Raw genomic sequence first — 27,914 nt, forward strand, 5'->3', positions numbered from 1 at the left:
GGCCCCCCTCCACGCCTCGTCAGGAGTGAACCCGTAGCACAGAGCCAGGAGTAAGCCCCGAGCACCACCAGATGACTGCCCCCACCACCTCCGTCAAATTTTATTAAGTATATCTGATATTTTGCAAGGCTTGGCTTTTAGTTTTGTTGGTTTTTTTCCAGATTTGACGTTTTAACCCAATGAAGAAGTCTTTGAAATGTGCTTAAAACTAAAATGTCACCTTTTCTCAAAATGAAGGATTAAACACAGTGTTTGTGGATGTAACATTTTACTACAGCATGAAAACGCCCATGATGCTTCTGGATGTGACCACAAAATGGGAAAAAAAAAAAGAAACCCAAAACACTTTGGTAAATCGAGATGTATCCAGATGAAGCTGAGACCCTCCTAGTAGTGACCTCTGAGCACAGTCAGGAGTAGAAGTTGACCACAGCGGTCTCCAAATCAAACAAACAAAAACAGGCTACCTATCAGATTGTTCTATGAACTTTAGAATAACAGATATGAAGACTATTCCTTAGTGAGCAAGAAATACGTGGTCATCATGGCTATGTGAGATGACACCATCAAAACACATACCCACACCACTCCAAGGGGGCCTCCATGTGGGTTCAGGGTCACGCACATCATCCCAGCAGCCAAGCGTAACTCAGCCGGTACCTGTAAATCCCAAGGCATTTTCACTGCAAGTCCTGACTGCACCACACATGACATTCCAAAGCAAGCAAAGTAAGGCTCAGATTTTCCCAACAGACCACCTTTAAAAAAAATTTATTTTTTTTGCTTTTTGGGTCACACCCAGTGTTGCTCAGGGGTTATTTCAGGCTCTGTCCTCAGGAAATACTCCTGGAAGTGCTCAGGGGACCACATGGGATGCTGGGAATTGAACCCGGGTCGGCCATGTGCAAGGCAAATACCCTACCCGCTATGCTACAGCTCCAGTCATTTTTTTTTTTTTAAATACCAGGGTAGCACAGGGTACCCAGACAAAGAATGATAATTGAAATGAATACTAAAGAAAACTGAGGTTTTCTTCTGCTCAAAGCCTTTCTGGATTCTTCCAGGTTCACAGAGAGAAGCAAGTAGATTCTTCAGAGGAGCAGAGAGAGAGAGAGAGAGATGGTAAGAGGAACTGTGTTTCCACTGCCTTCGCTGATGCAGAGCCAGGCGGTCAGGGCTGCTGGCTGGGTCCTTAAAAGAGGCGACATTCCCAGGATGCCGTGCCTCTGCCTGTCCTTTCCAGGGGTCTGAGACAGAGGGGAAGCTAAGCTTGGCTCAGACAGGATGCTCTCTCCCCTACCACACTATTCACACAGGCACCTCAGAATGAACATGAAAAATGTGGGCTTCTCTGCGGTAAGGGCTCATTTCCTGGAAGCCAAACCAGAACATCTGCCTCGGAATTCTGTGCTCCCCACACTGCAGCCTCTCTCACTGCTGAGCTTCCATACAAACAATGTGCAGATGAGCCGAGTGGAAATCAATAAAACACAAGAGTTTTTAATTTCCCTTGAATAGGCTGGAAAATACATTTCCCTCCCCCCTCATCCCGAGCCATCATAAATGTGTCTGGTTTTCAAACGAGCTCCATTTTTTATCTAGTAAACAGGCTTGGTTATTTATTTATTCTCGAACCAACAATCTACAGTGCTTGAGAGAAGGGAAGGCGTCCACTAACCATTATCAAACCTCTGCTGAATCCTGGCCTCAGTTCCAGGCAGCTTGGAGTCATTGCTGCATTCTGATCCCTTCTTCAGAGGGGCAGGCAATTGCTCCAGGGCTGGGGTCACAGGCCCAGCAACACAGATTCAGTTTCACCCCGCTGGACACTGGAATTACCAAGGTCACAAACACAGAGAATCCAGGAAGAACAGTTTCAAGCCTCAAACAGATCTTGAGCAGACTGTTCCATCAATGGGAGGAGAAAATCACTGTATCACTGTATCACAGTCATTCCGTTGTTCGTCGATTTACTCGAGTGGGCACCAGTAACGTCTCTAATCCTCCCAGCCCTAAGATTTTAGCAGCCTCTCCTTACTTTCCCAATGATTGGAGGATCTTTCAGGGTCAGGGGAATGAGACCTTTTGTTACTGTTTTTGGCATGTCGAATACGCCATGGGTAGCTTGCCAGGTTCTGCCCATGTGGGCAGGATACTCTCAGTAGCTTGCCGGGCTCTCTAAGAGGTATGTGTGTATCTATGTATATATGTATGTATATATATATATATATGTACGTATGTGTGTACATATATATAATTCTCCATGATTTGTTGCCTGCTGTCTGAACTCCATCAAATATGGTGTGGGAACTATAGCACAGCGGCTAGGACGTTTGCCTTGCACGCAGACGACCCGGCTTCAATTCCTCCGCCCCTCTGAGAGCCTGGCAAGCTACTAAGAGTATCTTGCCTCCACAGCAGAGCCTGGAAAGCTACCCATGGCGTTTCAATATGCCAAAAACAGTAACAACAATTCTAACAATGGAGACGTTACTGGTGCCTGCTAGAGCAAACTGATGAGCAACAGGATGACAGTGACAGTGGGTAGTAAGTGCCATGTGGTGGCGGTTGGGTAGTGGAGGTCGGCTGCCGGGGCTGGGTCCTTTGGGGCAGGGAGGGTTCTCACCCTCCCCTCTCTGGGGCACCCCAAGTGAAAACAGCCTTGCACGGAGTCCCAGGAGGATAAAATGCTTCTTACTAATTAAATACACGCCTTAACCCCAGCACTAGTGCACCTCCCCACACCCAACCCTTGATACACACACAATCTTCTCCAAAAATGTGAGCTGTGCAAACTGGTAGGCAGGCTGCTGGAGAAAGGGCATCTTCTATTTCCCTTTGTTATCATATCCATCTGCTTCTCATTTGTCTCTGAGGCATGTGGTAAGAGCAGCCCAGTGTCTGGCCAGATACATGGATGGAAAAGAGGTACCCTCGGACATCAGAGCAGACAGCGTAGAAGGGTTGCAGCGTGGATGCTAAGGTCACCTGAGAAGGGAGGTCCGAAACACGGTCATCCCGAGGCTGAGCAGTCTACGGCCACACCACCCTGAACGCACACCATCTCGACTGGGGCAGAGCACGGTTCCCATAATGGCACAGGGGTGGCGAGCAGGCGTGAAGGGCATACGACTCGCCCCACAGCAGACATCCCTCTGTCAGAGCAGACACAGGTCTGTGACCATGAAACCCACGCGCTGGTTGTGAGTGAGGGACAGAAATCAAAGCTGTGTCTCCTAATTTTATCCTGTCACAGAAACTGCTTTGTAACATAATACTTAACTAAAACTGACAGGTGTTGCCCAGAATACTGGCCAGCAACAGGAGATTGTCACAGCTAACCTGAGAAAGAGGCTCATTTTAGAAAAGTGGCCAACAGGAGCAGGGAGTGGGGTGGTTAAAAAAAAGAAAGTGCAGCAAATAGCTCAGCACTTCGTTAGCCTACCATTTCAGATCTTCCAGACTTCCAGAAGGTTCTTGACAGAAACCTGGCAAGCTCCTGGGAAACACTGCGCCCCAATGGAATCCAGACCAGATATGCCACCAAGCAGGAAATGCGTGTGGTTCCCAGTGCACCCCGGCGAACAAAGAATACAAACGAAACGCTGACTTATTTCGTCCCAGATTCCATCCATCATTTCCAAAGCAGACTTCACCAGGCTACTCCACACTGCATGTGGCACTTTTCTCTTTTGCCAAGGAAAGCAAAAGCTCTTGAGGTTCAGCTTATAAAAATACAAAATGGGGTCTAAATGAGGAGTGAAGGCATGGGAAAGAAAAAGAGAGAAGCCAGGAGAACTCTGACTAGTGAGGGTGGCCGGGAGGGCATTCGTCTGCTGGTGATGATGCAACTTCTGGACTCATTCGTATTTCCAGATTTCTCATTTGGATTTTTGGCTGGCACCAGTGTCTCCTGTGTGTCTGTCGAGAGCTGTGTTTCTCAGCCTTCTTCCCACGTGGTCCTCTTCCGACACCGATTCCTGCCTGTGACCTCTGTGGTCTCGTGCCGTGGCCACCCCCCTCCACCACCATTTTCACTTGTGACCTCCTGGGGTCCCAGTGTGGTAGCACATGGTCCCTGGTTAAGAAACGCTGGTCCAGAGAGCGAGAAGGCGGGATCTTCATGTAGTTAGGGCTAAACAGTCTATCCATCATTACTTTGGGCCGGGAAGGATACATTAGCCATAAGAACGTGAGAACATGTACTGATCAGGTTGGGCTGGAAAACACACAGGTGGGACAAGTTCATCTCATTTCAAATTAATAAATGGACTTTTGGCTGCAAGCATTCCAGCCTCAGCAATATGGGTCTATTCCTAAGAGACAAGAGTTATCAGTCTTTTATTTTGTTTTGTTTTATATCTACAGTGCTTTAGTTTTTGCTTGTCATTTGATTTTAGGGGTCAGGTCTGGTTCCTTTCTATTTATTATTGGCCTTGATATAGGTTGGTTTTTTTTTTTGTTTGTTTGTTTTTAAACAAATCTTTTAAGATTTGGAATCTTAAAAGGATCCTAAGGAAAACTTTGACTTCTGGGTGATGCGTGTGACTATAAAAGGGGAATGAGAGAACACTCGTTTCCTTTACTGCTCTTTTACTTTAAGGAAGCAACAGAGCTAGTCTTTAAGGCTAGTTTTAGACCCAAGACCAAGATCATGGCTGCCGTCTTGAAGAAAGTGCTTGACCTCTCACCTGGCAGTGACCCTCGGTATGGACTTGAGTGGAGGAATATGCCTCTCTGCAGGTGAATACTTAAGACAGAGAAGCAAAAATGAGAAAAGTGTCATGTGTCATTCCTGTATCTAACTTACACTGGTACTTGTCCATAATTCTAGATGTATGGTTGAACTCAAGTCTGAGATCTAAAACAGGGGCACAGTATAGTGGTCACTGGCTATTTTCATTAGGTTTGTGGGGAGGTAAGGGCAGTTCCCTAAGACCACTCAAGCATGTCAGCCCAGACTGGTTCCCACTCTGTCCTTACACTAGACTTGTGCGTCTGTCTATTTAAAACAGAGGTGCACAATAGGAACTACTGAAAGTCACAGATGTGTGGAAGAATCTGGTGCATTAGGTAAAGGAGAATCTCCCTGTTTTCTAGAACCATGCTCTAATCTCAGGATATTGGCCTGGCTCTGCCCAAATTTTCACAGACCACACAATGGAATTTTTTTTTTTTTAGTTCGGAGGGGGGATGGGAGGGATACTGGGTTCATTGGTGGTGGCGAATGGACAATGGTGGAGGGATGGGCTCTCAAACATTGCATGAGGGAAAAACAAGCATGAAAAGGTGTGAATCTGTAACTGTACTCTCACTGTGACTCACTAAAAGAAATAAAAAATTTAAAAAAAAATCATTCTCCAAAAACTACTTCCTCCTGAAAACCGCAAACTGAAAACCAGTATTTTATTTCTTTTCACACTCAAAATCTGACATCTTTGATTATTTCTCTCTTGTCCTCACCACTGACATCCAATCAGTTACTAAATCCTGGGAATTCTTCCTCTCTTCCACTTCCACTATATTTTTAAAGCACTTGCCAAATCCTCATCATTTCAGGAGGATTACTAGGATATTCTCCTGCCAGCCTCTTTGCTTCTCAAACACACGCCAGCCACACATAGCGCATACACCTTCTTCAAATGCCACAAATCTTCACTGAAAATCACAAGTTCACAACTATTAGCAACTGGGTCTCTCCCATACCCCTAGCCTGACCCCTTTCCCCACTCTAGCCTTCATACACTCCCCTCGCCATACAAACTGCTGAAAACACAGATAATCATACCAAAAGCAAACATTCCCAAAGAGGATTCCAGGCCATCTCTGACACTGAAATTATTTTCCTAATATGAAGGCTTTATTTAGGGCCTTTTTCACTGACTTGACTTTCACTGTGGATAAAACCCCACAGTAAAGGATAAAGTTGCTGGCATCACTGAACAGAGGAGGACTATGGCACAAATTATGCCAGCAATGATTGTATTCCCCACATGATTGTATTCCCAACATCATACACTCCCACTAAAAACAGTGCCCGATTCCATTAAGAATGTCCCTACTGGGGCCGGAACGATAGCACAGCGGGTAGGGCGTTTGCCTTGCACGCGGCCAACCTGGGTTCAATCCCCAGCATCCCATATGGTCCCCCAAGCACTGCCAGGAGTAATTCCTGAGTGAAAAGCCAGGAGTAACCCCTGAGCATTGCTGGGTTACTCCAAAAAGCAAAAAAAAAAAATGTCCCTACTGGAGCAGTAAAAATTCTTAACTTTATTAAAACTCCACCCTTCAAAATACATTTGGGGGGCATGTAGGGAGTGTTGGTTTTTTAAAGCAGGGTGCTAAGGGGACTATGTATGGTGCCTTGGATAGAACCAGGGTTGGCTACATGCAAGGCAAGTGCCTTAACCCCTGTACTATCTTTTCACCCTACAATACATTCTTTAAATATAAATATACATACAGCGTTTCTTCTGACACTGAGCTGTGACCCACATTTCAAGGAAAAGCAGAAGCACTACTCTTTCCACTTGAAAGAATGTCAAACTATGGTTAATAAAACTTGGGTGCCAGGCGGAATTTTCTCCAAAATGAATGAGGTAAGCTCGTCAACTTCAAAGGGAAACAACTGCCAGTATTTGTTGCCAATGATAAAATGAGAGCTTTCAAGCAAAACTGAGAGTTTGGAAAACTTGTCTCTGTCATGAAAAGCTTGACAGCTTCCCAATAATTAATAACTTCTGGAGAGAGACGCAGTGAGATTAACAAAAGCAGGGCTTCCATATCACATAATGAAATATGTTAACAGTTGGAAGCTCTTCATAACTCATAGGAACAGTATTTGTGAATCACCCATGCACAATGTTACAACATAGGTTACGGATAAGACATCCATTCAAATAGGTAACAGACCAATGGATTCTAACATCATAGAGTACCAAAAAGATTCAGTCATCAGACCGCAGATTTCACAGTGAAACTACAGTGTTAACTATAGAATTTTGGTTGGGGGTGTGGGGGTCATACCCAGCTAAGGCTTGGGAGGAACAACCAAGGATTGGCTATGTGCAAGACAACTGCCTTATTCACCATACTATCTCTCTGGCCCCATCCACCGATATATACCCGAAAAAGTTATGAAAATACTCTCTCTTTTCTCCCAACAAATCCACATAAGGTTGGTAGGATTTTCTTCACCTACTTCAGCCAGAGCACTTTCCTGAGACACTAAAGGGAAAAGCAGGTAGATAATCCAGCTTCCTTTAAGTCACACATAAAGAAATGTTTAAATAAACAGTATCACATTAAAAAAAAATACCCAACTGCTGTTAGCTTTGGGAATGGTTGGTGCTCAAAATTAACAATAGTTTACAAACATCACTGGGTTGTCAGTTTTAGAAAGAAGTAACTTTATTTTTGCATTTTTACCTCTTTTATTGTTGAGTTACATTAGTTGTTTACATAATTTCCATATTATCTCCTGTCCAAAGATTTACAAATTTCTTTTCCCATGCAGTAGACTGCTTTTAGTTTTAACAGTGGTTTCTTCCAGCGTAGTAACAGCTTTGCAGTTTTACATAGATCCATTTGTTTATATTCCCTTTAATTTCCTTTTTTATTGAAGCCAAATTCACAAAGCAGACAATACTAAGATTCAAGTCAAAGAGCTTATCGCTATTTTCTACTCTATTTTTATTATATATAGTTTTTAGTTTTAGATTCTATTAATTTTTAAATTTTTTTTAAATTTTACTATTTTTGGTTTTTTAAAATTTAATTTTTTTACAAAGCTGTTCATGACTGGATTTCAGTCAGACCGTCTCAGCTTTTGCTTTAATACAACAGATACTGGTACACACAATTCACACAGACAAAAATCTTGGGGGCTCTCGCGGGCAGAGAGGGCTCCAGAACCAAATAGTCTGAGAATGTTATTTCAGTGGCATCTGTTTCTGCTTCCTGTCGCTTTCTTTTTTCTGTGAGGTCACTATTACTTCACTGTGCCAGACTTGTTTATCTTCATTTCCCCCAATTCTTATATTACACAAGCCCTTCAGGTCAAGAAATGCCTTATCTAGAACTTTATTTCCCTTGGCAAACATTTAACCTGACTACCGCTACTTATGTTTTGAGGTGTATGTTTCCCTCCGTTATTTCTTTTTTGAGGGGAAGAGGGGGTTGGAGGATGGACCCAGCGGTGATCAAGACTTACTCCAGACTCCACGCTTTGGCGTCATTGGTGGACCATACATGGTATCAAGGATTTGCACTAAGGTGGGATGCGGGCAAGGCAAGTGTCTTACCTACTGTACTCTATCTCTGGCCTGTCTCCATCCATTATTTCTAATGCAAACTGGATCCTGGCACTGTTGAATGCATGTTCAAAGGTTACAGCAGTGAGCAACAAACAGTGCCCTTTCCCCCTGACGAATATAGTCCACATGGAGCCGATTCAAAATGCAGAAGCACCACAGTGAAAAACCTTTCTTTTCCAGTGTTGAACTGGAGCAGCAGCTAAGGGCTCATTCACACCCACAGACTCCAAATCTGCATTTCCACAAGACACACAGGAGAGTTTTCTACACATCTGTGAAATGTTTGCATATCTCCCGAATCGTTGTGAATTTCTTAGAGGCAAACTGACTACCTTCTGGATAATACTAACACAGACAATACATTATATTTCTCATACTAATACGAGTATCTCAGGCATGGGCTCAATTCTCAGGATTAAAACAAAGGACAGGAATGGAATGCTAGAAGAGGGGTAGGGGTCTTATCTTGCATGTAGGTCACCTGGGCTCGATTCCTTGCACCCAAGCATCTCCAGAAGTGATCCTTGAGCACATGCAGATAAAATCTTCAATCCCCCAGGGGAAAATAAAAGAGAATGGCCAGAGAGATTGTACAGAGGTTAAGGCTCATGCCTTGCAAGCAGTAACTCCCATTTCTGTTCCCAGTACTATCTGGTCCATTGGGTTTCACTGGATACAGCCCTAGTAGTGCCCGAGCACCACTGGTGTGGCCCATATATCCCCAGAACCGAAGGGACCTTACCACACTCCATTCGTGGGCCCCGACATTGACCCAGTATCCCAGCCCAGTTGGCTTAGAATTTCCCACTGGGCCTCGTGAGCCCTGCTGGGGAGGAACTCTCCACCTTCACCCCACCAAAAAAAAAAAAAAAGGCGGGGGACAAAGATAAACCAGCCCACATCCTGAAGAAGCTTTCCGTTTCTTAGCAAAGAGAAGACAATAACCATAATGATAGAAAATGCTTTCCCAAAATGCTTCCAGGTACTGGGCAAAGCTTTTAAGTGATAATCCCACAGGGGAGGTATGGTAAGTTTCCCCATGGCAAAAACCAAGTTCAGGCTCAGAGGTTAAGAAAATGACAGTCAGGATGAATCTGGGTATCCGACTCGACGACAAGGGAAATGGCAAATGCCATGAGAGTGAAAAAGATTTCTTTAAAGAATGTTGAGAAAGGGTATAATGCAGTTGGGTCACGGAATGCCCACCAGGTCTGCCTTGCTAGTTGTCTGAGGGTTTGCTTTTTGCAGTCACATCTGTTGGAGTCTCAAGCTCTTGTTTTCCCATTTGGGATCTGACAGTTCTAATGAGGAAAACACAACAGATACATTAAGAGAACAACTGGTAGCTGTCCCTGCGTTTATGAACAAGAGCTGGGCGCGTAAAATGAGTCAGACCCAGGGCATCGGCCTTCTTAACTACCCACACCCCAGCTTCTGAAAAGCTAATGTCCTCCAGCCCCCACCACACACACATACAAATACATGCACCTCAAACCAGATGGATGAACTCAGAGAAGTCAAAGATATCTTTGGAAACCTCAGGCATGTTTTCCTGAACAGCTCATGTCATACTGTATCACTGTCCCTGAGTGGGGAGAATTGAATTTGACTGAGAATAGGGTGGCCGGCAGTCAAGGAGAATGTGGAGCCACAGATGCCGTGTGACTGACATGAACCCTGCAGGCAGCTGCCAGAGGCACGGCCAGTCCTTCCTGTGGCACAGGCTTCACGTTCCGTGTTCGCTTGGCGCCCTGGCAGGTAGAGCAGGGGCCCACCAGCCTGAGGGCCTTCAGCGACAGATTCTGGGACTCACCCAAAGAGCAGCCCTGCCAGCTGTCACCTGTGGCATGTGAGCTCAGCATGGTCAAGTTTCTGGATTTGTAAAAGGAACAAAAGACCCATGTTCACTGTATCACTAGCACAGCGGGTAGGGCGTTTGCCTTGCACATGGCCGACCTGGGTTCGATTCCTCCATCCCTCTCGGAGAGCCCAGCAAGCTACAGAGAGTATCTCACCCGCACAGCAGAGCCTGGCAAGCTCCCCGTGGCATATTCGATATGCTGAAAACAGTAACAAGTCTCACAATCTTTAAAAAAAAAATCTCGGGGCTGGATAATACAGTGGGTAGGGTGTCTGCCTTGCATGCAGCCAACCAGGGTTCAATCTTCAGCACCACATATAGTCCCCTGAGCCGATACATGATCCCAAGTGCAGTCAGGAGTGATCCCCAAGTGCAGAGCCAAGAATAAGGCCGGAGTACTGCCAGGTGTGGCCCTTGAACAAGAGAACAACAAACTCTCTGAGTTTTGTGGGACTGGCTCAGAGGGTTGGAGCAAATGCTTTGCATGCAGAGCCGCCTTGAGTCTGAGTCCGGGCACTGTATGTCCATGCCCCGATCCTTGTCCCCACCGCATCACTGGGTCCAACTATGGTGATCCCCAACACTGCCAGATCTGAGCATCAAGCATCAAACCAGTAGGTAGGCTCACGTAGCCCGTATCACCGAGTGTGGCCCTGGGGGTCCCCCGAGCACTGCTTATAGGATCCTCACCTCCTGCATAGATGAAAGGCTCAGTTTTCTTATATTTCACCCTTTTTTGGTTTTACATTAAGATAAATGGTTTTCAACATGTTTGCACTTTAACGTACAAAGTCACCAAAGTGGCAAGACCCCCCTCAGCACCGCCCTTAGCTCACTTTGCTCTTTCCCCGCCCCAACTCGGTAACCTCTTTCTGCAGAGTTCTCCAGAGTTCAAGGATTTGTGTTCTTTGGACCCTGTCCATTTCCTTAAAGCTTTTCTAAGCACTGGCACGTAACTCCCAAGTTCTCTAAAATATTTTCTACCAGACAAAACCTGCTCTGGGCTGTCTGCATACTCCCCACAATCCCCATTTATGATCTCAGAAGTTTTCGTGCCAGCACATTGCCTCCGCAGCAGTGCATGGCCCGCTAGAGATCAAGCCCTCTCTTTCACAGTCTGCAGAGGTCCTGAGAAAACTCTAAGTGCTTGCTCTGAGGCATAATACCTCTCGGATAATACCTCTCGGAGACAAGAGAAAGGGACTGTCACTGCTATTCCCATCGATCTGATCTGCTTGACCTGAAGGAAACGCTGCCTCTCTCCTGCTGTACACCTGCCCGTCTCAGCAGAAACACCCTGCTCACATAAACCTGGGGACAGAGAGGCTCGCAAGTAGTGCTCAGGCGTCCTGGGAGCTGCCCCCACTCCCTGATCCCTGACCCCTCCCTGATCCCTGTAACTCACTAGCCAAGCGGGCCGTAAGTTCAGTGCAAGGGCCCAAAGGTGTGGTGCCAGGGGTATCCAAGGGATACTCAGAGGCGTCTAGGGCTACTCTTAGGTGCTGAAGGGGGACCTTCAGGGCAGCACCTGGAGGTGCTCAGGATCACATGATATCAGGGGGTGAACCCAAGTGGGCAGCAAGATGAACTCCCCGACCACTCCACTGTCTGCCCGGTTCCAAATACAAACTTTCCCCCTCTCGTTCTGCGTTCCTGCCCTTTTCACGCTTGTTCCCGTTTCCACTGGGTTTGTTTTCAGACACCAGCATCAGCTCCATACTACAGGTTCCTCGTCCTTCTATGAGGAAGTTAGATAACCACAATGTGAAGATATATATTTTTGCTATCATTTATTATTATTATTATTATTATTATTATTATTATTATTATTATTGAATCATCATGAGAAAAGTTATACAGTTTTCAGGTTTAAGTCTCTGTCATACAATGATCAAACACTCATCCCTTCACCAGTGCACAAGTTCCACCACCAAGATCCCCAGTGTGCCCCCCATTCCCCTGCCCCCGTTGCCTCTGTGTGGCTGATGATTTTTACTTTACTTTATCTTTACTTTGATTACATTCAATATTTCAACAGAAAACTCACTATTATTACTTGGAATTTCCCCCCAACAGTCAGACCTGCCGAAAAGGCATCATTTGATAATTTGTTTTCCATTGCTGAGAATAAAGAGCATATGAGGTCGCGGCCGCACGGTTTTGGATTTCTAGTATTTTAGTAATTAAGTCCAGAGAAATTTCTGCCAGAAGTCATGTCACTGCAAGCTCATACCTCTGTTAAGTGGGCCGATGGCGGTCGCCACGTTGCCGCCACCGAAAGGAAAGGCCGAAAGACAAAAACCTTTCCCCTCCCGGGGCCATAGCTTACTTCACAGTCTAGAGGCATTTCTGCAAGAAGCCTCTGGGTTCTGAAATTAGTTAGTGGGCCTCCAGGATCCTGGGCGTTCAGGAGCAGAGCAGCTGTTCATGTGCGGCCGCTGGGGGTCTCATCTGGGCAGAAAGCGGCTACGATGTGAGAATATCTTGAGGTGCCTTTGCAGCATTTCCTGTTCCCTTTGCATTTCTCACAGACTTGCTGATGCCAGTGCTCCCCCTTGAAAACTCTGAGTATGAACGTTCCTGCAAATCTCCTCACCTGTGGCCCAGAGTTTCGCAGGGGCTAAGGAAAACTCTATGGCGACACAGGTACTGCGCTGAAGGGTGTTCTCCTGAAGTGCATGCCTACTCCTCACGTGACCTTCTCTGGGAAAAGCACAATCTGTTCCATGAAGGTGAAATCCCACTGGACAAGTTGCGCCTTAAATCCATGAGAGTGTCCTCATAAAAGTGTGATACAGGAAGACAGTGGCAATCGGAAGTGACTGCAATGAGGCAACGGTAAGCCAAGGACTGGAGAGGAAGCTGGGAGTGTTGAGAAAAGATTCTTCTCCAGAGTCTCTAAAGGGAGCAGTCATCCTATAGATACCTCATTTTTATTTATTTATTTTTTTTTTTTGCTTTTTGGGTCACACCTAGCAATGCTCAGGGGTTACTCCTGGCTTTGCACACAGAAATTACTCCTGGCAGTGCTTGGGGGACCATATGGGATGCCGGGGATCGAACCCGGGTCGGCCGCGTGCAAGGCAAACGCCCTACCCGCTGTGCTACTGCTCTGACCCCTACCTCATTTTAAAACTCCTAGCTTCCTGCGTTAGGAAAGAACTTGCCTATGGCTTGAAACGGCCAAGTATGTTTGTGGGCATTTGTATCACTCACCTGTGAATCTAATGAGATGCATCAAAACCTCTTCTGTTTTTAATTTTTTAAATATATTTTATTTTCATAAAAGTAGTTCACAATAGTTCATAAAAGATAATATCCAAACACCAATCCCACCACCGAGCACCTTCCCACCACGGTAAGAGGGAGGTGTGTGAAGGTTGCTTAAATGGCTCATTCTGGAGCCATTTCAGCCCACAGATAAGAGAATACAAGCAGGTATGTTAAAGCCAAACAAATGTGATACTTTTTGTAAGTAAGTGGGATAGAGTATGTGAGGTTGCGTGGCTGTGAATGCTGCTGTGCACGCCAGGAAACTCAGCGGCGCTCTCATCCGGGAGCTCTAGTTCATAAGTCTCCGGGTCTTGGCTGCTGATAGAATTACATGGTGCCAGGGGCAGTAACTGCCAAGACACTGGGAGACTGGGGAGCTGGGGGAGCTGAGGCCCAGTCCTGACCTGAGCAGGCACGGGTCCTGCATACCTGGGTTCCTCTGCCAGTTCCCTCTTGGGTGAGGCTTGTCTGAGCATGTGGAGAGTGGCCTTGAGCAAGGTGGCGGTTGGGTTCTGGAGGTTTTTGGCTGCCGGGGTTCTGCTGGGGGGGGAGGGAAACTCAACCCGCCCCCCTCTGAGGGGAAGACAGCCTGGCGCGGGATCGGGACATTCTACGACACTCTCTTCCGGGTGGTTTAGTTTACAGTCTATGGGTCTCGGCTGCTGATGAGATTACATAGTGCCAAGGGTGGCAGAACACCTCTTCTTTGCTTGAAAACTTTGGCAGCCCAGGAGGTGGAAGATAATTTTACCAAAACAGGACAACAGAACAGCCCTGAAGCCACAGTAGTTCTTGTTCATTCCTATGTCTTGGGCACTTGGCACAGTCCATGGGGTGGACTTCTAGAAACTGACTGGCATGCGTATGGATATAAATTAACAAATGAAAGCATGAGCGGATGAACTAGCAATGAAAAACATGACAAAGAACACATTCACAGACTCTTGCACTGCTGTTAACTTCCACAAATAATACTGCTTGTGAGAACCAGGGTTATGTCACAGATGACATTCCAGTTCCCCACAGATGTAAAGAAGTTTGTGTTTACTGACTGGAAGGTTTGGTAGCCTCTTGGATTTTAGTTTTTTCTGGGTGCTGCTAGGGATTGAACCCAGAGCCTCATACTTTTCTTTATAGATTTTAAAAGAAATGCCAGTGTCTTTCTTTTAAATATCACTTGAACAAGCCTCATAAAATGTTACCCAGGAAAGATCAAGAGGAAAATATGTAATCAACATATTTTCAACTTTTTATACTTCAAACTTTGTTGTTGTTGGACCAATCTCTCCAGCCCCACTTTTAACTTTTCGTTAGCATGAGCACAAATAAATCCTCCCAAGAACTTTAGATCAGCTAGCTCTCTGAACTAGGTTCTATCCTGCCCATCCCATTTTTTCCCATTATTTTCCTTAACAAAACAAAACAAAATTTTCTAGATTGTTAAGCAAATAAATAGTTTACCTAAGCACTGGCAATATTCTTTCTATATAACCATTTCATGAAGGACCTATTTCCTTGATAAAAATGTTACTCAAGATACCACACTGGGTGGGAAGTAGAAGGCAACCAATCTTGATTAAGAAAATATAAACACACAAGGCTTAACCAGTAACAACACTTGAGGAATATCTTCCACAAGGGCTTAATGGCTCCATGGTGAGAGACAACAATATTCACATATCTCCTTCTGAGGAAATATCTTTTTATCCTTTCTGGAGAATTATAACAATATAAAATAAATTACCCAGGGCCTGCTAGGGGGAAGGCTTGAGGGGTGGTTGGAAAAATTAAAAATAATGGCGGTGGCAAGGTGCACTGGTGGTGGGATTGGTGTTGAAATATTGAATGCAATAAATCACTAACAACTTTATAAAAATAAATTAATTTTAAAAAACACACTGCTCGGGCTGGAGCAATAGCACAGCGGGTAGGGCATTTGCCTTGCATGCAGCCGACCCAGATTCGATTCCCAGCATCCCATATGGTCCCCTGAGCACCGCCAGGAGTAATTCCTGAGTGCAGAACCAGTAACCCCTGTGCATCGCCAGGTGTGACCCCCCAAAAAAAACAAAAAACAAAACAAAACAAACAAAAAAAAACACTGCTCAGAGAAGCTAGGCAGATAACTCAAAGGGCTGGAGCAAATGCGAAGCATGAGGGAACCCCAGACTCAAGCACTCATGCCCTGAGGTCCTTCTGAGCACAACCAGGAGTAGCCCTGAGCACCAAGAGATATATATGGTCCACCCAAAACCAAACTGAACCAAACCAAACTGCTGACCGGAATAAGCAATAGCTTTGGCACAGATGGCCCAAGAAGCTCACGTTCTCCTGGGCCTGCGGAAGGACCTGGTAGAGATAGCGTCCATCCCTGATGGAAGTCACACAGAGAAGGTATCCCCCTCCAGACTGCCCCTCCCCCCCGCAGTGGTACCTGTTTCATCCGGGGAGCTGGGGGAGGCGCTCTCTTGGGACAGGGTGGTCCAGCTGGACTCCTCATCACTGGGCGCCAGGTTCTGGATCCGGTGCAGGGCACAATCAGTTTTTGCCCCGGTCTTGGGATGATCCTTCTTGGTCTCGGGGCTGGAGGACACCGTGGCCACCTGGCCGTCCTCGGGGCTGGACTGGGGCTGGCCAGGCTTCTGCAGCTGCAGGTCTCCGTTCTCCAGGATGCTGGGCGCGGGGCCCTGGCCCTCGCGGCCCTTCTGGTCCAGCGCCTCGTGGCGGTTGCCCAGGTTGTGCTGGAGCTCGCGGGCCGAGGTCTCCAGGTCTGCATAGTAGTCGAGGAAGCTCTTGGCTCTGCGGGGCTGCGGCAGCAGGTCACAGCCCGACGACTCTCGCGCCGCCGCCGACGCCGGCTCTTTGCCCTCCAGCTTCTCGGACGTCAGGCAGATGAGGGCGGCCGTGGGGCTGACGTTTTTGTTGGGGTCCTGCTGCCCTTGCTCGGCCGCCTTGCGGAGCTGGTTCTCCCCGTTCTTCACCAGCTTGATGTTGGCGGAGCCGCCGCCCAGCAGGGGCTGCGCGGCGGGGTCGCTGAGGCCCATGGCAGCCTGGATGTTCGTCAGCGCGTACTTTTTCCTGCATTTAGGGGGGGTGTTGTTCTTGACGTCCGGGTGCTTGATCTCCGCGTTCAGCAGTTCATTGTGGGAGGAACGGAGGTTCAGGGTGTTTGGGGGGGTGGCCGGACTGTTCCGATTCGAGACGTCTGTGGGTCCGCTGCTGGCCATAAACACTGCCAGGGGGTCTGCACCGGAGTCAGCTGTGGGGCACAGGAAAGGGGGGGAAAGGTCAGGTGGCAGCCGCGTTTGCCCACCAACTGCACCCACCCACGCTCCCTCCCACGTGCTCGGGGAGTAGCCCCAAACTTCTCTTTACTTTCCTGGTCAACAGGAGCAAACAAAAGACCTAAAATGGGTGCATAAAAGCTAATGCATAAACGTTCCAGGTCTGAGGATCCAAATGCTAGAATAAAGAAGCATCAAGTGTCTAAGAACAGACGACTGGGTAGAGTAGTGGTATCCACAGTGGAATATTACTTGGCTATGAGAAAGGATGGCTGCTGAGTGGCATGTTGCGGGAAGTTTAGAAGAGGTACAGACACTGAGTGATCTCCTATGTGGGGCAGAAAGGAACAGAGTAAGGGATTATAAATAAATGGCCAGAGGCAACAAAACTTGAGCACTGCTCTACCAAACGAGGCTGACCACCGAGGCGAAGAGTGATTTATGGAAAGGCACTGGGGAATTTTGTAGATTTGCACCTGTGAACAGGTCTGCAGCCCTGCAGTACCAAGGGGGAGGGAGGGAAGCTGATGCTGGTGGCAGTGTGGAACACCATACACATGAGGGTGTATCATGAAGAGCAGTGTAAATCACGGGGTCTCAAAAAAAAATGGTGGGTATCATACTTCTGGGTTCCTGTAAGAGTGCTCTCTTCTTTCCCCTGGTCATGGCTCATCACTGCTCACCCCCTGAACAGCAGCCCTTTCTGAACATGCACGCCCCATCTCTATTCTGTGCCTTCCTTAGGCAGCAAACATTCATCGCCTAAATCCTGTGGGACCCTGGCTTCCTCGATGACTCTGGAAGGTCACTGCTTAAGACTGTGCGATAGGCCCAAAGTAATTCTTCTCAATCGTACTGGGAAATGGTGTTCTGAATGATGGGAAAATTTAATCTTCATTCGGTAGCCTTTACTAATGACTTTGTTGAATACTTAGGACCTGGTCTCAGCCCTGGAACAGGGGCAAGGGAAGTGGCCCGATTGTTCAAGAGTACACACCCCAAACTATGACTTACAATGGAGTCCGGGGTGGGGGAGGGGTTGTCTTGATTACAGATCCAGAGAGGCTCTGCCCGGGCACCTGATCTGTTCCATGGAATGAAGCACAGAGCCAGCTGTTTGCATGTACCCACATGCCCTTGCAAACCTCTAAGGGAGGACTGACTGATGCCTTTATTTCAAATAATTGTTCAACACCACCTATGTGTTGCACCCCTTAGTCCCTTTCTCTTGCAATGAACAAGGGAAAGTTTCTCCCAGTGGAAGGGGACACCATTCACCAGCAAGAATGTCTCAGGTTTCAGGTTTCTCGGGCTCTGAGGAATGACTTCTTTCTTATCTGATCCTTTGCCCTCCCGAGACTGCCCTGTGCGGCTAATGGCGAACATTCCAGAGATCGTATTGTGGCAACGTTCTCTCCTGCAGGCAAAATAGGAATGTCACAGGAGGGGAAAGCCCGCAGCGTGCTGTGCTGGGGAGCTGGAAATGATCTCCAGGCATCAAATATTCCCAACGGACAACTTCAGAAGAGATCTCACACCCCTTGGAGTCTGTGTGTGTGTAGGAAGCCAGGCACACTGGTGCTCTCCGCCCTGGTCCCTGCAGTGCCCATACTGAACGCTCAACCTACTAGGGCCAGGCACTATTCTTTTTTTTTTTTAAATTGAATCACCGTGACAAAAGTTACAAAGCTTTCAGGTTTAAGTCTCAGGCATATAATGATCAACCCCCCCATCCCTTCACCAGTGCACCTGTTCCCCCACCAAGAACCCCAATATACACCCCTCCCTCACCCACCCCTCACCTGAGTGGCTAATGATCTTCACTTTATTCTCTCTATACTTGGAATATATTCAATATTTTAACAGAGAACTGACTATTATTATTTGGAATTTCCCAACAATCAAACCTGCTGAAAAAGCATCAATTAAAAATTTGTTTTCTTGCTGAAAACAAAGATTATATGAGCTCACGCAGCCGCAACAGTAGCCGTGCGATTTTGAACTTCTGTTATTTTAGCTCAGTTCACAGTCTGGATACATTTCTATAAGAAGTCTCTGGGTGCCAAAATGGGTTGGTAGACCTCCTGGATCATAGTCTTTAAGGAGCAGAGGGGCCGTGTCGTGCGTGGTTGCTCCAGATCTCATCTGGGCGGAGAGCTGCCAGTAATACCCCCATCCCATGATCTCTAGGGGAGGCGCTATTCTTAAGTGTGATTACTGATGGGGATTCAGGTTTATCCAGTCACTCTCAGCTCTGGGACCTCATCATACTGGAAGCACCCAAAGATAATATAAATGGAGGGAGGAGAACTTGTCCTTTGTAGGAAGCTTGTGTCAGTGGGGGGAAGAGGACAGGACAGGGAAGGAACCACTTCCACAAGGACAAGAAGTGGTCAGTTCCAGACAAGGACTGGGTGCTGAAAAGAGGTAAAGTAATATGCATGATAGCCTCTCAGAACAGTACAGTAAATCACAGTGACTCAAAGGAAAAACAAGACAAGAAAAAAATGCCAGCCACAGAGGCAGGCTGGGGGTCGGGAGGGAAGCTGCGGACACTGGTAGAAGGAAGTGGATGAAGCGGACACTGGTGAAGGGACTGGCACTCCAATATTGTATGCCTCAAACTCAATCATGAATAACTGTCATCATGGCCGTTCAAAAAATTAAAAAAGAAAAAATATTATGTACTTTTTTTAAACAACAGTCTGGTGACAAGGTTAAAAATGTTTTATACTACTTTGGCTGGTACTACCAAATTTTATGGAAAAGGTATGTTCACATTTCTAATTCAACCTCCTTCAAAATGACAAGGGATCCCAGAAAGCTGCCTCTGGTACTTGGAGAGACAGTTGAATGGGCCGAGCAAGCTCCAGGTCTGCGGGTGGGGGGTCCGAGGCTGGTCCCTGGCCCTGGAGGAGCCACATTTGAATACAAAGCCAGAAGCAGCATCTGAGCACCACTCAGTGTGGTGCAACCCCCTGCCCTTAAAAAAAAAAAAAGCTTTCACTTATGCCCATCATATCACCGTGTCACTGTCATCCCATTGTTCATTGATTTACTCAAGCAGGCACCAGTAACATCTCTGTTCCTCTCAGCCCTGAGATTTTAGCAGCCTCTCCTTACTCGTCTTTCCCAATGATTGGAGGCTCTTTTGGGGCCAGGGGAATGAGACCTATAGGTCTACCATATAGGACACAGAAATGAGATTTAGATTCCTGAATCGTTAAGAGTGAGAATTATCTTGAGGAATGTTCTCAGCATAATAATTATTCTCCTTATTATGAAACTGTTGGGAATCTGCCTTTTACAGAAATGCATGGAAGCATTTCGGTAAGACTATTTGATGATGTTAGTTACTCTGGTCTAGCAGTCATTCTGTTGCTCATAGATTTGTTCAAGCGGGCACCAGTAACGTCTCTCATTGAGAGACTTATTGTTACTGTTTTTGGCATATCCAGTACGCTTGCCAGCTCTGCCGCTCGGGCTCAATACTCTTGGCAGCTTGCCGGGCTCTCTGAGAGGGGTGGAGGAATCGAACTCGGGTCAGCCGCATGAAAGGCGAATGCCCAACCGCTGAGCTATCGCTCCAGCCTCTACTGTTCTAGCAGTATTTTTAGAAAATCTTACCTGTCTTCTTTATAACTATAAACATTTACAGAAAGACTACCAAAAAATTTTAGGCAAGTTATTATTTAAGTTGCTTTTTTCTATCCTGGATGTGACATGACAAAAATATTTAAGCAACCGTTCATCAGACTTTTGGATTCCATCACCCTCCTGTGACCTTTTTGCAAATTTAGTTGGGAAGGGTGGGGCTTTGGGGAGGGTGAGAGAGGAAGAGAACTCAGAACTCAGAAATAAATCTCCCAGAAGAGAGCAATACAAGCAACAAACCACAGAGACGCCCCCGGGCCCCGTGCCAGGTTGTCTCATGTGGGGCAACCCAGAGAGGATGGGTGACCAACTAGCTCCTGCAGCCAAAAACCTCCGGAACTCAAGGCGATGATGCACAGGGGTTAACTCCTGGCTCTGCACTCAGGAATAACTCCTGGCGGTGCTCGGGGGACCGTGTGGGATGCTGGGAATCGAACACATGTCGGCCACATGCAAGGCAAAAGCCCTACCCGCTGTGCTATCGCTCCAGCACCCCCCAGCCTATTTCTACAGGCTCGGGATGAGCCTCATTTATGAGCGAATCTGCTGAAAAACCCAGCTATGTGGGACTTGTGACCGAAATCTCCAGGCTCTCATGGAATCTGGAATGAGCTTCCTCCCCCCGTCTCCGTGTGCCTGGCAGTCACGCCCAGCAACTGCCTCTGGCGCCACAGAAGCTCAATAATGGCCAGGATCCAGAGACTCAGAGATAAATCTCTTGGAAGAGAGCAACACGAGAGCAACATGCCGCAGAGATGCCTCCAGACTCCAAAGTCAACATCTAGTTAAAAAAAAATAATAACCAATTAACCCCTGCTGTGCCACTGTATTCGAAATTTTAGAATTCCTGGAGCAACAGCTCATATTCTACACCACCAATGTACCAAGACAAAGGGTTGATGATTCCAGGGTGAAACACAACAATCTTCACACAGTTTCCTCTAAGGAAACTTTTTAAGATCAATTTTAGCAGAATATTCGTAACAAGCAATACAAAATAAATTACTTAGGTCCTCCTTTGGGGGCAGGTTTTGGGAGCTGAATTGGAAATATTCGAAATAATAGTGTCGGGAAGATGTAATGGTACTGGGATTTGTTTTGGAATATTAAATGTAGTAAATTATTGTGAACAACTTTATAAAAATAATTTTTAAAAAAGGAAGACCACTGCATACAGTATTTTAATTTTAATTTAAAAAAACCTTTAATTGAATCACAGTGAGATACACAGTTACAGAGTTGTTCATAATTGGGATTCAGTCATAGAATGTTCCAACACCCATCCCTTCACCAGCGTGCATTTCCCACTACCAATGCCCCAGGTTCCCTCCTGCCCCCACAACCTGCCTCTATGGAGGCACTCTGCGCTCTCTCTCTCTATCTCTCTCCCCCTCCCCCCTGCAATTTTGGGCCTTACGGTTTGCATTACAGATACTAAAAGGTTATCAGGTTATCACGTATATACCCTGCTCACAAGCAGGAACTCAGACACTGAGATAGAAGAGGGTATGTTATTTTTAAGACATACCCTCTTGGCGGGGTGGGCAGAGAGGTGGTAGGACAACGGGCAAGGCACTGGACTTGCACGCAGCTGACCTGGGTTTGATCCCTGGCACCACATAGGGTCCCCTGAGCACCATCAAGAATGATGGTGCTGTACAGAGCCACAAGTAAGCCCTGAGCACCCATTTCCCCCCCCCCACCCCCCAAACACATGAAGAGGCTTCTGCCTTGGTCACCTGCACCTAGACCAAGGTGTGGAAAGAAGCAGGAGCCCGAGGGATTGAAGGTAAGAAGGCAGAGGTGGGCAGAGCAGCTTAAGGGAATAAAGCCGGGGTGAGGGTGGGGAAGAACACGGGGGGGGGGGTGGGAATTTCTGTTGGAATAAGGAGGGTCCCTTGTTTTCTGTGAACAGAAGAGCAGAGACCAGGAGGGGCTGGGGAGAGGAACACCACGAAGGGCCATCAGGGTGCCCCAGGGTGGGAGGAGAAGGACAAGGGGTACCAGTGCTAGGGAGAGGGAGGAGAGAAGGTCAGCTTGGGGACAGGCACCTATGTCACTGCAGGGACACAAAGCCCAGAAAAATCCCAAACCTGGAACAGCAATTTTCTCAGGAAGATTAGTCTCCCCTGGCGGGGAGCAGCCCGGGAAGCTCAAAGAGGGGGCGGCATTTAGAAACAGGCTCAAGGCAGCAACACAGAGTTAGTGACATTTTTTAAAAAGGAATAAACATGACGATATAAAAGCGGATCCATTGAGGAAACAGAATCAAGAGCCCACCAGGAACCCCCGCATCCATCAGTTCATTCACGACAAAGGGGCCGGGGCGATCCTCAGGGGGAAAGGACAGGCTCTTCTCTCGGAGGTGGCGGGAGTCAGGACTGCAGGTGGGAAAGCATGAAAGAGCACCCCGCTCACGTGCCGCACGCGCATCTGACTCTGAACGCGTCAAGGCCCTGCGTGTAAGGCCTGAGTCCAGAACTCCGGAAGGAAAAGCGATGTCAGCTCCGTGTCTTGTCAATGATCCCGGGGATTTGGCAGCAACAGCAAAAGTAAACAAGTGGGACTGGTGTCAAAACTAAAAAAGCAGCAAAGAACCAAGAACAAAATGTGAAGGCAACTGATGGAATGAGGAAGAAGGGAACCACGAGAGAACAGGTGTGTGCGTGCATGTGTGTGTGGGGGGGGGGGGCAATGAGGGAGGGGGGCGTGAGCAATGAGCGCTGGAATCTGGCCTGCAGAGGGCATGGGGCTGAGCTGGCAGGAGGGATAGGGGCTGGGTCTGAGGGTGAGAAAGGTCAGGGCACCAGAGGTTTCTGAAAGGTCAGAGCACAGGTGTGAAAGGGAGTAAGGCATCGGAGCGACTGTTCTCAGCCTGAACTGCAGGCCTTCTTTGGGGGTAACTTCCTAACCATCCATAAGCCGAATCAATCCTATCCTCAAAGGTTCTCATTCAAGTGAGTCTTCGACTGGCAACAGTCGGGGTACTCTGAGTTCTGTGGGTGATTCCAGTGGGGGAGGGGGCCTGGCTGGGCGCTACCAATCTACAGAAGAAAGACAGTCAGGAGAAAAAAATGTCATACATCTGAGTTAGTGGCTTCACAGGCATTAGGAAGACCCTGACCACACAAGCCATGGTCCTCATCCCTGACCTATCTCTGTACCCATCTGTCCTTCCCAGCAAGTTTCCACCCCTTCTCTAAGGCCCAGCATGGGTATCACTTCGTTGGGAAGCCTTCCCTTGCCTCTCCAGCCAGACCCTTTCTCAACACAAAGGGCCATAAACATCTCTCTCTCTAATTGCTTTACATCAGATTGATTTTCCCAATTAGGATTTGCTGTATGTAATAAGTATAAAAGTCTAGCATGTTGGAGACACTTAAGAAATTTTTTGGGGCTGGAGAGACAGTACCGAAGTTAAGGCACTTTCCTTGTATCCCAACTACCCTGGCATCACCCAGGGCAGCACCACCAGAGATCATCACTCCTGAGCTGAGCCAGGAATAGCTGGGAGCATCATAGGTTTGGTCCCAAATCCGAAACATGAAGGAAATGTGTGTAGAAGAAATCATTGATTAAAATGCACAGACAGGTGTGCCATTAACATCTCATGAAATGCTTACAAAAAAGTCTAGGATGAGTGGTTGTGTTTGTTATTAAAGATAGAGATACCACCGTCAGCTAGTAATCACTAAGCTCTGGTTTTTTCCTTAAAATACTAACGCAATTGAACTGGAGGAATAGTAAAGCGGGTAGGACACTTGCCTTGCATATGGCCAACTCAGGTTTGATTCCTGACATGTCATCTGGTCCCCTGAGCCCCGCTAGGAATGACCCCTAAGCTCAGAGCCAGAAGTAATTCCTGAGTACTGCCGGGGTTTTCCCTTCAAAAAAATCAGTATCAGGAAGATAAAGTAATCCGCAGTCAGCTATCTCCTATTTTAACCCATGGTGCATCTGCAAAGGACAAAATAAAATCCTTCAACACACTATCTAGACCAATTTACTTTGCTCCTTAAAAATCCAAGACTTGAATCTGAGCTCTTCATGTACCCACCAGCAGTGTTCAAGGGTTCCAAAGACTCTACATCCTCATCAACAGTTTTCAAAGTCCTTTTTGGTTCCTGCTCTCTCAGCGGATATAAAGTGGCATCTCACAGTGGCTAAGATCTGCGCCTCCCTTTCCTCCTTAGAATCCCATAATTTCCAGTTCTTTCATAAAATCTGGCACAGATCAGAGCATTCTGTAATAAAGGACGGATTCCTTCATCTGCTCCCCTCACTCATTACCATTTGTCAAGTGTCTCCATGTGTCCGTTGCTCTTCTCAAGGCCAAGAACACAATAGGACACCAGAGGAGCAAAATGAGTGAGGTAGGAAGATACAGCAACAAGGACTCTGCATGGGCTTCACTACTGAGTTAGCTTTTCTTGGGGTTCTGGCAACTAGAAGGGGCTGAAACATTTTGCCACGTCCCACATCTGTTCACCACGCTGTTTTAAGAGTGCCCTGTAGAGATCCAACAGCAATTCAAGAGGGTCGAGTCCTAATCTAGGCTTAGGTATATGTTCATATTCAAGGCTGTACTGGTCAATGCTTGGAATCTACCACAACTGTGTGTGGAGTGGAGGGTATGTGAGAAAGAGAAGGGACCAGGCTGACAATGATAGCCGGGAATGATCATGCTGGACAACAACTGAGTGTTTAAAGTAGGTAAAGGGATATACATGACAACCTTTCAGTATCTGTACTGCAAACCACAAGGCTCAAAAGGAGAGAGGGGAGGGAGGGAGGGAGGGAGAGAGAGAGAGAGAGAGAGAGAGAGAGAGAGAGAGAGAGAGAGAGAGAGAGAGAGAGAGAGAGAGAGAGAGGTGTGTGTATGGGGAAATACTGCCATAAAGGTAAGCTGGGAAATATACATTGGTGGAGGGAACACTACTGGAACACTGTATGATTTAAATCTAATCATGAACAGCTTTGTAAGGGTCTACCTCACAGAGATTCAGTAAAAAATCTTATTTTGGAAGAAAAAAAAAAGTATGCTGACAGCCAATGTAGCTCTCTCCTGCATGCAGGATGGAGAAACACCTTTTTATAGCCTGGCATGTAGTCCCTCCTTCTCTCCACAGTTTCTCAAGGCCTCAGAATCTCTCCCACACTCATTTGCTCAAAATTATTTACTTTTCCATGCACATATGATGGCTTCTAAATACTGAGGACATAGCAGTGAACAAAGCCAACAAAATAGAAAATACCTAATTTCTTTTTTTTCCTCCTTTCAATCATTTTTAACATGGAGAAAATAAATCCTTCTTGAAAAGGAACCCGAAACAAAAAAAATCTAATCTCACGGAGCTTGTATTCTATGTATCTATCGATGCTGGGGTTCAAACCCAGGACCTCCTCCGTGCAAGACAAGCACTTTGCATTCAGTCAGACCAGGGGCTGGAGCTTCTAAAGATACCACACGTGAGTTGTAGGTAGGGATAATCCCTACCCATTCCTGCTTGGGGCAGTAGCCCAGACCCATTGAATCAGCACAGCAAAGCTTCCCTGGAGTGGGGCCTGGTTCCAGGAATCCCCTGGAACCACCCAGCACACCAGACCTACTACTCTGCCAGAATGATCAGAAGAAATGTGCTCCTGTTTCTCTTTCCCTACTTGGACTAGACAAGGCTAAGACAAGAGATCCAAAGGGTCGCCACGAAGAGACAACCTGTGTGAACCTAACGCATGAGCAGGTGAAGGTAAGAAGCAGAGAAGGGAACAAATTGCCCGGCATAGCTAGAATTCCTGAACGGAGCTGTGCCGAAAACATGGACTTCTGGGGATTGGAATCCATCAATTACTTCTCCCCATTGGGGACTAGGAAGCTGATTCACTTGGAGCTGATTTCTTCCTTTAAGCTATTGAAAGAAACTTAGTTAAGACACAAAGTTATTGGGATTTTTTTTTTTTTTGCTTTGTTTAAGAAGTCTAGATAAAACTGTGTGAGGGCATCACTTTAATTTCAGGACAGGCCGGGATGACAATAGTAATAGTTAGGAATGATCACTTTGGAGAAGAACTATGCGAAGAGTGTTGAAAGTAGGTCAAGGGATATATAGATATACATGATAACCATTCAGTATCTTTATTGCAAACCATAAAGTGCAAAAGGGGAGAGGAGAAAGGAGTGGAGGAGAGAGAGAGATGGAGAGAGGGGGGGAGGTAAGAGAGAGAGTGTGTGTGTGAGAGAGAGAGAGAGAAAAAGAGAGAGAGCTTACCATAGAGGCAGACAGAGGGGCGTGGGGCAGGAGGGAAACTGAGGTACCAGTAGGAAAAGGACACTGGTGAAGGGATGGGTGTTGGAACACCGTATGGCTGAAACCCAATCATGAACAACTTCATAACAGGTCTCTCACTGTGACTCAATGAAATAAAAATAAACACATAAATGAATAAATGAAATAACCTAAGAACTAACAAAAGCTTTCCTCCCACCAAGAATTGTAAGGATGGGGCTGGAGCGATAGCACAGTGGGTAGGGCGTTTGCCTTGCACGCGGCCGACCCGGGTTCGATCCCCAGCATCCCATATGGTCCCCTGAGCACCGCCAGGAGTAACTCCTGAGTGCAAAGCCAGGAGTAACCCCTGTGCATCGCCGGGTGTGACCCAAAAAGCAAAAAAAAAAAAAAAAAGAATTGTAAGGATGCCAGCAGAGGTCTAAGCCCACAGTCCAGTGATCACCAAATCTGATTAAACCTGCCCATTCTTGCTCTTCCCTGAGCCTTCCAGCCTCTGTGGAAGATGAAATGAAGTAGAAACGAGGGGGGGGTTGGTATACTGGGGATGTCGGTGGTGGGGAATATGCACTGTGGCGGGATGGGTGTTTGACCATTGTATGATTGTAACCCAAACATGAAAGCTTGGAACTATCTCACGGTGATCCAATAAAATTTTTTTTTTTTTTTTTTTTTTTTTTTTGCTTTTTGGGTCACACCCAGCAATGCACAGGGGTTACTCCTGGTTCTACACTCAGGAATTACCCCTGGCGGTGCTCAGGGGACCATATGGGATGCTGGGATTCGAACCTGGGTCAGCCTGGGTCAGCCTGGGTCGGCCGCGTGCAAGGCAAGCGCCCTACCCGCTGTGCTATTGCTCCAGCCCCCTGATCCAATAAAATTTTACAAAGAAAGAAACAGGTCCTCCGAGGCGCACACCACACTTGTGAGACTGGAACTGACATATGGATGGGGAAGTCCAGATCTCCTTGTGCTTCCATCTCTGTCTCTCTGCTTCCCGGTTTTATTTCCAGTGAGAGATTAACGGTAGGACTTTCACCCTGAAAACAATGCTGCCTTCTGAACTAGACCTCAGACTATTAAGGAAATGGAAAAGAAAGAGAAAAAAATAATCTCAGATTTTTTTTTTCTTTTAGGAAGGAGAGGCAAAATCGAGCTGGTTTCCTGAAATCACTCATAAAAATAAATTCTCCATGTGACCAAAAAAAAATCAGAATTTCTCTAAGAACAAAAGAGGCAAAGG

The 27,914-nt window shown here is 46.8% G+C and overlaps 1 protein-coding gene across 6 annotated transcripts in view; it reads right to left on the reverse strand.

The window, feature by feature from the left end:
- The window catches only part of APBB2 (amyloid beta precursor protein binding family B member 2), a 359,038-nt gene that overhangs the window by 137,495 nt on the left and 193,629 nt on the right, over nucleotides 1-27,914 (reverse strand). For all 6 annotated transcript variants that reach the window (XM_055138249.1, XM_055138252.1, XM_055138253.1 and 3 more), the window contains one exon: nucleotides 15,884-16,708. In XM_055138249.1, coding sequence (XP_054994224.1) covers nucleotides 15,884-16,708 — 825 coding nt within the window. The remainder of the gene's footprint in view (nucleotides 1-15,883; nucleotides 16,709-27,914) is intronic.

The sequence above is a fragment of the Sorex araneus genome, chromosome 5 (genome assembly GCF_027595985.1).
Source record: "Sorex araneus isolate mSorAra2 chromosome 5, mSorAra2.pri, whole genome shotgun sequence".
Taxonomy (NCBI): domain Eukaryota; kingdom Metazoa; phylum Chordata; class Mammalia; order Eulipotyphla; family Soricidae; genus Sorex; species Sorex araneus.